The sequence below is a fragment of the Canis lupus genome, chromosome X (genome assembly GCF_003254725.2).
Source record: "Canis lupus dingo isolate Sandy chromosome X, ASM325472v2, whole genome shotgun sequence".
Lineage (NCBI taxonomy): Eukaryota > Metazoa > Chordata > Mammalia > Carnivora > Canidae > Canis > Canis lupus.
Window position 1 is genome coordinate 79006242 of NC_064281.1, and position 12432 is coordinate 79018673.

At 43.1% G+C, this 12432-nt stretch overlaps 2 protein-coding genes across 2 annotated transcripts in view; one reads left to right on the forward strand and one right to left on the reverse strand.

The window, feature by feature from the left end:
- The window catches only part of IL1RAPL2 (interleukin 1 receptor accessory protein like 2), a 1329588-nt gene that overhangs the window by 717493 nt on the left and 599663 nt on the right, over positions 1 to 12432 (forward strand). The gene's annotated exons all lie outside the window — the stretch shown is intronic.
- Positions 4646 to 6165, reverse strand: LOC112649314 (testis-expressed protein 13B-like). The gene is given in 4 exon segments (XM_025431556.3): positions 4646 to 5046; positions 5049 to 5283; positions 5379 to 5869; positions 6115 to 6165. Coding segments are annotated over 3 exon segments (963 nt in total). The 5' UTR covers positions 5838 to 5869; positions 6115 to 6165; the 3' UTR covers positions 4646 to 4777.

The window sequence follows — 12432 nt, forward strand, 5'->3', positions numbered from 1 at the left end:
AGTTGCTCAGCCCTCTGCCTGGTTCAGGGCTCAGTGAAAGATGTTTAAGCTATTTATCTGGTGAGGCCACTGTGAGGCTCAGTGGGGGTTGTTTATCCCGTGAAGCCGCAAGAGGAACAGCAACAGTGGCTGCGGCAAGCTCTCCAGCCCTGGATTCAGCTCCTGCAGTAACTACGGAGCTCTCAGTCTGCAGGGTCCTGGATGCTCCGGGGGCACGGCCGCTGATCTGCTCAGCTTGGGGCAGGAGCGTCCTTGCTGTCCTGTGGCCTCCTGGCCTCTGCCTGTCCTGGGGGGAGTGCCGTATCTTTGGCTGTATCCCCGGCGCCCTGTGCCTCCGAGCCTCCGCTGTTGGATTCGCGCTCCGGACCGCGGAGCCGCTGCCTTAGCCACCTCCGAGCTGCTCCTGGGTCCAGCCGCGGGCTGCAGCCCTTTAGGGAGCTCGGCCACGGGATGTGGCGCGCTCTCCCCCCTGGCGCAGGTGCTCTGTTAGTGTCCAAGGGAGCCTGAGGGCATCCCTGTCCTCCTGGGATCCTGCTCTAACTCCCTGCGATCCCCTTTCTGTCCGGGAAGATTGGTGAAGGCTTCTCTAGTTGGGGCTTTCCTGTCCTGGGGACACTCGCCCCGGCCTTAGTCTGGCTCCTCGCGGGGCCCCGCCCCCTTGGATGCCTTTTGTTTATTTCTTTTTTCCTGTCTTCTTACCTTGATAGAAGCGTGAACTCTTCTCACTGTAGCATTCCAGCTGTTCTCTCTTTAAATCTCAGGCCGAATTCGTAGATTTTCAGGATGATTTGAAGGTTATCTAGGTAATTTGGTGGGGACAGGTGACTTGGGGACCCTACTCTTCAGCCATCTTGCCCCGCCCTCCTACTTTCCATTATTTTAGAGAAAGGTGTAGCCAAGTTTGACTTCCCAGAGTGTGGATAGGTTATTAGAAACAGGGAGGTCAGAAGTACCTTCCCTGGTCATTCCCTTTCACAACTTTGCTTGCCATTACCTCAAATGCAAGCCCAGAGAGCATCATTAGCAATTTTATAGAGATAAAAATCACTGGTTTTGACTAAGACATTGGCTCCTGTGAAAGTTTCATCCTCTTCCCTTGACAATTAGAGCTGGGTATTTTTTCCAGCACCATCATTTTTACAGCTGTCTTACTCTTTAGCTATCCACTAAGCATGCTAGCCCAAAGGCTCAAAGGCCAAGTCAGATCACCTTTGTTGGGTTTGTTGATATTTAGTGATAAAAATGAAATCAATTTTAATTTATTAAATTCTTTCCTCTTGACATATAGAGAAAAAACTTTTAAACTGTAACACATGAAATCATGAAAATATCATTTTTTCTAAATCCTACCAAACATAAACTCAAAATCCAAACGGACTGAAATCTTTTCTTGAAAAAAAATTATTATGAAAACAAATTGTAACATCAGAGATTTGTCTCTGGTGCCCCTCCTAGAACTACTCACCTTCCTTTCCAGTGGCCCTCCTAGCTTCCCCATTGCCTTCCCCTTTGGTTCTTTCAGTTGGGTCCTATCCTAAGTGGATCCTATGTACAGCTTGATGATTCTTTCCTCTCCCCTTCCTTCCCACATCCCCATAAATATGCCATATACCTAAGTATGCCACTGCCCAGAAGCCCCCATCTGTCTTCATTCTCAGGTGCCTTGTCTAAGGGACAAATGAGGGAACCCTCTTTGTTTCCCATCTTTTTGTCTCACAGATCAGTGTCTCTTCTCTTCTCTTGTCCCAAAGGAAGAGGTGGCCTTTACAAACCCACTGAAGCCAGCAAATTCACTTCCATTTCTTTCTTTCTTTTTTTTTTGGTATATCTATGAACATTTATTTTCACAACACAAAAGTATATAAAATAGAAGCTCTCCACCTACTGCCCCATCCTATTCCTTTTTTTCTGAAAAGAAAAAAAAAAGCTTTTCCAGACTTTTTCTGTACTTTTTGAAATGCCAATCTATAACACAAGGCATACATAAATCTATAATATGCATATCATACGTATGTACACTTAGAGAACTTTGGGGGTTTTGTTTCATACAAACAATTTTTTCATTGAATAGTATAATGGACATGCCTCCAAAACAGTATACAGTATCTATTCCCTTCTTTTACATATTTCTTGTGTTTTCAAGCTTTCTTCAGCTGTCTCTTCCATGGTTCAAGTTCTCCCATTATTTAAAACAACCTTGGGGGCACCTGGGTGGCTCAGTGGTTGAGGGTCTGCCTTTGGCTCAGGGCGTGATCCTGGGGTCCTGGGTTCGATTCCCACATCGGGCACCCCATGGACAGCCTGCTTCTCTGTGTGTCTCTCATGAATAATTAAATAAAATAAAAAAAGAACCTTGTATCTCTCAGCAATGTATCCTACCCCACGCCTTCCTTTCACAGCCAGGAGTCCTTGAAGATCTTCCTGTATGGACTGTACTTCTTTGCTTCCCACCTACTCCCTGGTTCTTGCAGTTTGGTTTCTGCCTCTTCCCTCCCCATATCTGCTCAAAAATATACCTTTTTCTCCTCCTTAGGGCCTCCTGCAGCCCTGGGCACTGCTGAGCATGCTCTCCTTATAACTCTCTTTACCCTGTTCTTACTACTCTCAAGGACCTTATAGCTTACATGGTCCCCAACAGGGGTGATTTTGCCCTCCAGTGGACATGTTATAGTATCTGGAGACGTTTCTGGTTGTAACAATGGAGGAGTAGGTGCTATTGCCATCTGGTGTGGAGGCTAGTGATTCTACCAAACATCCTAAATGCATAGAACAGTACCCTGAAACACATAAGTATCCAACCCAAAGTATCAAGAGTACCGAGGTTGTGAAACCCTGCCCTAGAGAAATTTAAACAAGCCCAAGGACATTTCTGACAAATATAGGCCCTTTAATAACTACCTAGGGATTTAGCCCCAAATCTTGAAAATAATTGTATCTGTTCCCAAATGAGACAACTCAAAGTCATGTCCAGATGTTGCAGAGACGTACCAGGCTCATGACAGCTTCAGGTTCTAGGTCCACAGGCCCCAGATAAAATCCAAGGCTCTTCCAGTTGTCTGTGTGGTACAGGTGGTGTGACCCCTTACCAACCTTCCACCTGTGGGCTAAACCATACATTTAGCCATGCTCAATACAGCGTATAGTCATAAGAGGGGAGATACAATCCTTCCCCTCCCCCTTTCTTGGTTTACCCCCTCCCTCCGGAAATTGATTTCCACTGGGATATATTCTGTTCCATATTTCTGAATTCACTGAGGGCTTTGTAGCCAGATTCTTCTCCCACTATTATCCTGGTTATGGGTTGAGGGAGAGAATCCCTCAGGATGGCAACATACTTTGGTCAGTGGTCTAAACCAGTAAACCCTCTGGGCACCATCAGTGCTGACTCACCTCCTTGGCAGCGGCATGAGTTCCCTGTTCAGATCTGACTGTACCCAGTTCTGTCAACTGGGTACTGGGAAGATTCTTCAATCATAGGGCTGAACAGCCTTAGCCATCCTTGCCTGCAGCTGATGCTGGTGTCCTCTGTACACAGCCCTGAGAGATTACCTTGGGGTGGCAAATCTCTGCTGGGCTGTAAGCCTGTGGTTAACCTCAGGCCTGTTTTGATTGTTTCTTGCGATACAACTTGATCAGAACACGAACAAGTTTCCTGTCCAGTTCCTGGAGACTCTTGGGATGCAGGAATCCCCACCTCCCATCACTCCCTGACATACCTCCCCAGCCAGTTCCGACATTTTCTTTGATGGTCTGTGGTTTGCAACTATTCTTTCCAATTTCTAACTTGGAAATAATCTGGTTTCCCAGAACAGGAACCCACTCAAGTTAGCTTACAGAAAAAGGGATCTGTACAGAGTGCATTTTCATATGGCACAATTGCAGGAAAAGTTGTTACACCACCACTCTGTCTCTCTGAGGTTGCAGGATCAACTCCTGCAAGCTTCTCTGTGCTTGTATACTCCCTGGGACTTCATACTGGCATCCTCTAAAAGACATCTGGCCTTTGTAAAGCACATGGTTATGCTCCCTCACATCCAGAGTCAGGTCTCAGCTGTGGCCTCAGTACCTATGATTCTGACCTTGGCCCCAACTCCAAAGGACCCACTGTATCCTTCCCCAGCATCAACCTATGGAATCTGCCTCTCTGTTCAGATTCTCTAGAGTGAGAACCTGTTTGGCCCAGGATAGGTCAAATGTCCACTCCTGCTCCAATCATATACAGCCTAGCCTTGTCATATACATGGCTGCTCAGGTCCAGCAGACACTAGCGTTGGGGAGGGAGACACATACTAAGAAGCTAAGGTGCTTCTGGGGTGTGGAATGCTAATGCTCTGGAACACAAAGGGGGTAATCAAAGTAAGTCTCTATGTTTTACTCCTGCCCTCAACCACCCAATCTATATACCCTCCCCAGCCGCCATGCCGTACCCCACCTCCCAACCCACTTTTCCACCTCTTTCATAACCCCCTTGCCCCATCTGCCCACCCTCCCTCACCCTTCCCCTCCCTCTGAAAATTGATTTCCCACTGGGATATATTTATGTTCTATTTCACATTTCTGAATTCACTGAGGGCTTTGCAGCCAAATTCCCCTCCCACAGCGGAAGCAGATTTCCCTCCGTGAAAAATTCACAGCTTTACACCAAGGACAGTCCCAATCCCCAGGCCTGCGAAATATGGGAAGTCTTCTCTGCTGATAGGGTTCAGAGTTTCGCCTGTCTCTTTGGGATTCTTGAGTTTCTGTTCCCTGGGACCCTGCATCAGACCACACACTAACATCAGAGGGCTTCCAGTGGGGAGATGTTGGAGACGGAGTTCCTCCTGCTGTGAACGTTGCTGCTGGTGGGGATGGTGTGGGTGTAGGTGGGAAGGGGGATGAAGGGCATGAGTAGGAGTATGTGAATGAGGCAGGGAGCTGGACAGGAAGGGGCGATGGTGTGACTCTGGACCCCCGCTTCATGGTCCCAGAGAAATAAAACATGGCTGTTTCTATTGACCTGAGATCTCCCTCCCTCTGCCCACCAGTGGTGTAATTTTTCTGCTCCTCAGCTCCAAAAATGTGTGTGGGGCCTCTACCCAGTTTCTTTGTGACCTCTGACCCTTCTGAGTCCTTCTGTCGTCTTCCTCTTCTTATAGTGTCAGCAGTTGTAGCAGAAGTAGCAGCAGCCCCCGCCTCCTCTTCCTCCTCACCTGCTCCTTCTGTCCCAGTCCCACTGGCAGTGGTCAGGCCTGGCTTCTCTGTGACCTGAACCCTCTGCTCCCACTCCTGCGGAGACCCCAGCTCCTGGAGAGAAGTGGGCAGGGTTGAGACCCATTCTGGGGGTAATAAGGGGGTGGGGCAGGTAGATGGGGCAGGGGACCAAGGTGAGGTAATCTTACAGCCCGGAGGAGCTTCCACCTCAGGAGGTCCCGTTCCTTCTGCATCTCTGCCAGGTTGGCTTGTGTCTGCCGCAGCTGAAAGGCTGCCTCTTGGCGCTCCATATCTTGCTGTGCTGTGAGCTCCTTTAGGTCTGAGGCCAAGGCCTGTGTGGCGGACTTATGCAGTTTGGCGAAGTCCTGGAGCCAGTGTACCCTGCGCCCCTGTAACTGGCCCTGCTTGTGGGCAAAGCGCACGCCCAGGGCCAGGCTGCTCCAGGCACAGGCGTTTTTAGCCTCGCTGGACACTGCGCTGTCCTCCAGGATGGTCCTGAGCTTGTTCTCCACCTCCTCCCAGGACAGGGATAGATTCTCGATGTAGAACTCGGGGCCTTTCGTGTGCCCGGCCATCTTCTCATTGATGAAAGCTACCACCTTGTCATGCTGGAAACCACCACTAGGGTCCTCAGGTTTCAAGGCCATGATGACTGAAGGCCTTAGGGGTTTGGCTGGCCCTGTGGGGTGAATCAACCAGTTGCCCCCGCCTCTTCCCTTTAGACCCTCCCCACTCGATCTCTTCCCTTCGGATGGGCCCACCCCGCCCCCCTCCGCCCCCCTCCGCCCCCCTCACAAAGACCCCTGACTGGCTTGCCCTGCCCTAGTACACTTCTCACCAGACCTCGCCTTTCTAGCTGTGGTTAGAGGAGGGGCAGACGTATGGCGCCCACCTACCATACCAGTACCAGAAGAGAAAGCGTACCTCTCCCTCGAGGTGCTCCGAAGAAAGGAAGTCTCCAGGCCAACCCTCGAGGCTTTTACCCTGGGAGTGTTCCAACTTCCAGAGACAGTGGGGGTGGGAAGGAATGCATGAGGAAGGTCCTCCATCTCCTCCCCAGGACATAAGGGAACTTGCTACAATTTTGAAAGTCCTCGACGTGGGTGAAGAAACAGGAGGGGTCAGGAAAGACAGAACTGAGAAGGTGAAACACTCGTAATCAAGTATAAAAAGTTTCATTCTCCACTCTCCCCCCGCACCATAATGGTTTGTCCCACAGCAGGGGCCCCTCCCCTCCTTCGGTGGAATGTTCTAGAATGGGGGGAAAAGCTCCCTCCCCACCAGGAAGATTCTGTATCTATCTCCTGTTCCAGACATTCCTGAACTAGAATACGAAGGTCAGCATATTTTGTAAAGGGCCAGGTACTAATTATTTGAAGCTCTGTAAGCAAAAGATCTCTATCCCAACTACTTGTAGCATAAAACATGCATTAAAAATACTTGAAGAAATAGGATTGGACAGCGCGGATGGCTCAGCGGTTTAGCGCCGCCTTCAGCCCAGGATGTGATCCTGGAGACCCGGAATTGAGTCCCACGTCGGGCTTCCTGCATGGAGCCTGCTTCTCCCTCTGCCTGTGTCTCTGTCTCTCTCATCAATAAATAAATAAATCTAAAAAAATTAATTAAAATTAAAAAAAAGAAATAAGATTGGCTATATTCCAGTAAAACTTTATGTATAAAAACAGGCACTGGCAGGATTTGGCCTGTAGTTTAACAACTCTTGGTTTAGAGTCAATTTCTTTCATATCCCAAAGATATCCAAAATCCAAATGTTCACCCTTCCCCCCAAGAAATGATTTTCCCCCTATATTCCTATGTTCGGTTTAGAAACTTCAAAATCGTCAACAGCACTTGCCTTTAATAACATAGCAAATTGATCCCCAAGTCTTGTTGCTACTGTCTCAGAAACTTCTTTTGATATCCAGTCCCATTTAAAGAATGCCTGCATTGCCTCCTAAATAATCTCCCTAACTTTAATCTCTTTCTAACTTCTGTTTCCTATGATCATGCTACTTTCAAGCTTAAAAGTATTTGATGGCTTCCTGTGACACACTCCTTGGCCTAATATTAGAATTTCCTTTAGTCTACCTTTCTAATTTAATTCTCTTTATTCTCTTTTCTGTGCTATTATTTATTCACGGAAGGGACTGGCCATGTAGATACACTCATTTTGGGTTTTAATTTATTTTTCCCTTTGAAAAAATCAGAAACTCATTATTTATTATTTGGGAATTATGTTTTGTTTTGTGAACTCACACTGAAGTAGATTAACATTTCTTCTCTAAGTGTCTTGCATCAGATAGAAAAAAATAATGTACCAGGCATCAAAATACTACTTAAGAAGATGGATAAATCCCAGAGGTTTAAATCCTATTGTTTTAGCTCTCTTTTTAAACTGTTGTTTTTTTCCATTTCAATGTATGTATTTTATTTATTAGTCTTAAATGGAAAGGGTTCATGTTTTGGCTTGTTCTGCAGTGACTTCCTCTTTTTATAATTTTATTTATTTATTCATGAGAGAGAGAGAGAGAGAGAGGCAGAGAGAGGGAGAAGCAGGTTCCATTCAGGGAACCTGACGTGGGACTCTATCCCTGGTCTCTAGGATCACGCCCTGGGCTGAAGGCGGCACTAAACCGCTGAGCCACCCAGGCTACCCCTGCAGTGACTTCTGAAAGATCATTCAGGAGATAAATGTAGAAATTGAAATGGCAAGGAAAAAGGGGAGATACTGGAGTCAGGGAGACACATTAAGGATATGTCACAATAATTCCATATGTAAACTAAGGCAGTGGAAGTTAGAGTGGAGAGAACAGTGTAGAGAGCTCTTTGGTTGATAGAATTCATAGAAATGTCAGGGGCAGGGATGAGAAAATGAGTAAGGTAATTCCCAGGTTTCTGATACAGGACACTAGTAGATAGTGATGCTATAGACTTAGATGGAGAATGAAAAAGAAGCTGTTTGTGAGGGAGTTCACCTGTAGACATATTGATATTGAGATACCTGTAGGGCATCCTAAGAGAGATACCCCCACAGGCAGTTAGATATATGAGTCTAGTACTAGGACAGACATTAGGGCTGGAGACATAATATTGAAAAGTGGAAGTTGGGTTCTAAGTTGTGGTTGAAATAACCCAGGGAGAAGATAGCAATAAGGACAGGGTGCTGAGGACAGTTCTCTTACAACTCTCCACTCTCACTGATAGCTTTATAGCTGACCGGATTGCTCCTTTGCCTTCTATGCTTCTGGCCTCAGAACATTTCTTACCCTTTTTTATTCCTTCTATAGCACTGTAAACCTGGACTTCAAGTTGTGATCACTTGTATATGTATGCTATGATTATTCCACTTCTGCTTATAAATTCTTTTAGAAGATTTTCATTTTTTAAGTTGTTATTTAAATTTCAATTCATGAACATACAGTGTAATATTAGTTTCAGGTATACAATATAGTGATTCCATACTTCCATACAACACCCAGTGCTCATCACAAATGCACTCCTTAATCTCCAGCACCTATTTAACTTGTCGCCCTACCTACCTCCCTTCTTGTAACCATTAGTTTGTTCCCTAAAGTTAAGAGTTCATTTCTTGGTGTCTCTCTCTCTCTCTCTCTCCCCTATGATTATTTGTTTTGTTTCTTAAATTCCATGTATGAGTGAAATTACATGGTATTTGTCTTTCTCTGTTTTTGCTTAGTAAAATAATTTCTAGCTCTATTCATGTCATTGGAAATGACAAGATTTCATTATTTTTATGGCTAATATTCCTGTGTGTGTGTGTATGTGTGTGCGTATCACAGATTATTTATACATTCATCAGTCCATGGACATTTGGGCTATTTCCCTAATTTGACTATTGTAGATAATGCTGCTATGAACATCAGGGTGCATGTATCCCTCTGAATTAGTATTTTTGTGGGTTTTTTTTGGGGGAAATATCTAGTGGTATAATTGCTGAATCATAGGGTGGTTCTATTTTTAACTTTTGGAGGAACCTCCATACTGTTTTCCAGTGTTGGCTGCACCAGTTTGCATTCCCACCAGTAGTGCTAGAGGGTTCCTTTTTCTCCACATCCTTGCCAACACCTTTTGTTTCTTGTGTTGATGATTTCAGCCATTCTGACAGGTGTGTAGTTTTGATCTGTATTTCCCTGATGATGAGTGATGTCTACTGCTTATTTTTTAAATTGGATTATTCATTTTTTGAGTTTGATAAGATCTTTATAGATTTTGGATAATAACCCTTTATCAGATATGTCATTTGCAAATATCTTCTCCCATTCCAAAGGTTATCTTTTAGTTTTGTTGATTGTTTCCTTTGCTGTGCAGGAACTTTTTATTTTGATGAAGTCCTAATAGTTTATTTTTGCTTTTGTTTCCCTTGCCTCAGGAGACCTATCTTGTAAGAAGTTGCTGTGGCCGATGTCAAAGTGGTTAGTGCTGTGTTCTCCTGTAGGATTTTAATGGTTTCCTGTTTCAGATTTAGGTCTTTAATTATTTTGAATTTAGTTTTGCATCTGGTGTAAGAAAGTGGGCAAGTTTCATTCTTTTGCATGGTGTCCAGTTTTCCCAATACCATTTATGGGAGAGACTGTCTTTTTTCCCATTGAATATTCTTTCCTCCTTTGTTGAAAATTAATTGACCATGAAGTTGTGGGTTCATTTCTGGGTTTTCTATTCTGTTCTCTTGATGTATGTATCTATTTTGTGCCAGTACCATACTGTTTTAATCCATACAGCGTTGAGTTTTCAAATTTATTTTTGCAAGAGACAGAGCTCGAGAGCACATGCACAGGAGTGGGGGGGAGGGGCAGAGGGTGAAGTGGACTCCATGCTGAGCAGGGAGCCCTTTGCAGGACTCTACTCCTGTATCCTAGGATCATGACCTGAGCCAAAGGCAGATGCTTAATTGATTGAGCCATCCAGGTGTCCCATCAATATAACTTTGTAATATAACTTGGAGTCTAGGATTGAGATGCCTCCAAGTTTGCTTTTCTTTTTTTCTTTTTTAAAAAAAGATTTTATTTATTTATTCATGAGAGACACACACAGAGAGAGAAGCAGAGACACAGACAGAGGGAGAAGCAGGCTCCACTCAGGGAGCCCGACGTGGGACTCCATCCCAAGTCTCCAGGATCAGGCCCCAGGCTGAAGGCAGTGCTAAACCGCTGAGCCACCCGGGCTGCCCCTGCTTTTCTTTTTCAGGGTTGCTTTGGCTATTTGGGGTCTTTTGTGGTTCCAAACATATTTTAGGATTGTTCTAGCTCTGTGAAAAATGCTGTTGGTATTTTGGTAGGGATTGCATTAAATGTGTAGATTGCTTTGGGTAATATAGACATTTTAACAATGCTTATTATTCCATCCATGAGAATGGAATGCTTTTCCATTTCTTTGTATCCTTTTCAATTTCTTTCATCAGCTTTTTATAGTTTTCAGAGTACCAGTCTTTCTTCTCTTTAGTTAAGTTTATTCTTAGATATCATGTGGATTTTGGTGTAATTGTAAATGGGATTGATTCCTTAATTTCTCTATCTGTTACTTCATTATTGGTGTAGAGAGATGCAACAGATTTCTGTATGTTGTTTGTATCCTGCGACTTTACTAAATTAGTGTATCAGTTCTAGTAATTTTTTGGAAGAATCTTTTGGGTTTTCTATATAGAGGATCATGTTATCTGCAAATGGTGAAAGTTTGACTTCTTTGCTGAATTGGATGCATTTAATTTCTTTTTGTTGTCTGACTACTGTGGCCAGAATTTGCAGTACTATCTTAAATAACAGTGGTAAGAGTGGACATCTTGTACCTGACCTTAGGGTAAAAGCTCTCAGTTTTTTTTCCCATTGAGGATATTAGCTGTGGGTTTTTTGTTTCTTTTTTTGCATATGGCCTTTATTTTGTTGATGTTTCCTGTAAACCTACTTTGCTGAGAGTTTTTATCATGAATGGATGTTGTACTTTGTCATAGGCTTTTTCTGCATCTATTGAGAGGATCATATGGTCCTTATTGTTTCTTTTGTTAATGTGGTATATCAGATTGATTTGCAAATATTAAACCACTCTTGCAGCCCAGGAATAAATGTCACTTGATCGTGGTGAATGATTCTTTTAATGAACTTTGGATTTGGTTTGCTAGTATTTTACTGAGAATTTTTGCATCCATGTTCATTAGAGATATTGATCTATAGTTATCTTTTATACTGAAATCTTTATCTGGTTTAGGTATCAGGGTAATGCTGGCCTCATAGTATAAATATGTAACTTTTCCTTCTTTTTCTATTTTTTGGAATAGTTTGAGAAGTATACATATTAACTCTTCTTGAAACGTTTGGAAGAATTCTCCTGTGAAGCCACCTGCCCCTGGCCTTTCATTTATTAAGAGATTTTTTTTTTATGACTGATTCAATTTCTTTGCTGTTTTTCAGTCTGTTCAAGTTTTCTATTTCTTTCATTTCAATTTTGGTAGTTTATGTTTCTAGGAATTTATCCATTTCTTTCAGTTTGTTTAATTTGTTGGCATATCATTTTTCACAATATTTTCTTATAATTGTATTTCTGTGCTGTTAGATATTATTTTTTTCTCTATCATTTGTGATTTTATTTGTTTGGGCCTTTTTTCTTTTCTTTTCTTTTTCTTTTTTTTTGACTTTATTTTTTTATTGAAGTTCAATTTGACAACATATAGTATAACACCCAGTGCTCATCCCATCATGTGCCCTCCTCAGTGTCTTTTCTTTTTTATGTCGTTCTAGATTTTTATCAGTTTTATTGATTTTTTTCTACAGGACCAGCTCCTTGTTTCATTGATCTGTTCCTTTTTTTAAAGTTTGTATATAATTTATTTCTGCTTTACTGTCATCTTTTTATTTTAATAAGATATATATTTATTATATAGTATTTTATTATAATTATTATGTGTTATAGTCTTTACTATTTCCTTCCTTCTGCTGGCTTTAGTTTTCATTTATTGTTCCTTTTCTAGCTCCTTCAGGTATAATGTTAGCGTGCATATTTGAGATTTTTCTTTCTTCTTGAAGTAGGTCTGTGTTGCTATAAACTTCCCTCTTCGGAATACTTTTGCTGCATCCCAAAGTTTTTGGACCATTGTGTTTTCATTTCCATTTCTTTCCATGTATTTTTTAAATTTCTCCTTTGATTTCCTGGTTGACCCCATTGTTTAGTAGTATGTTGTTTAACCTCCAGGAATTTTGGTCTTTCAAAATGTTTTTCTTGTGGTTAAGTTTC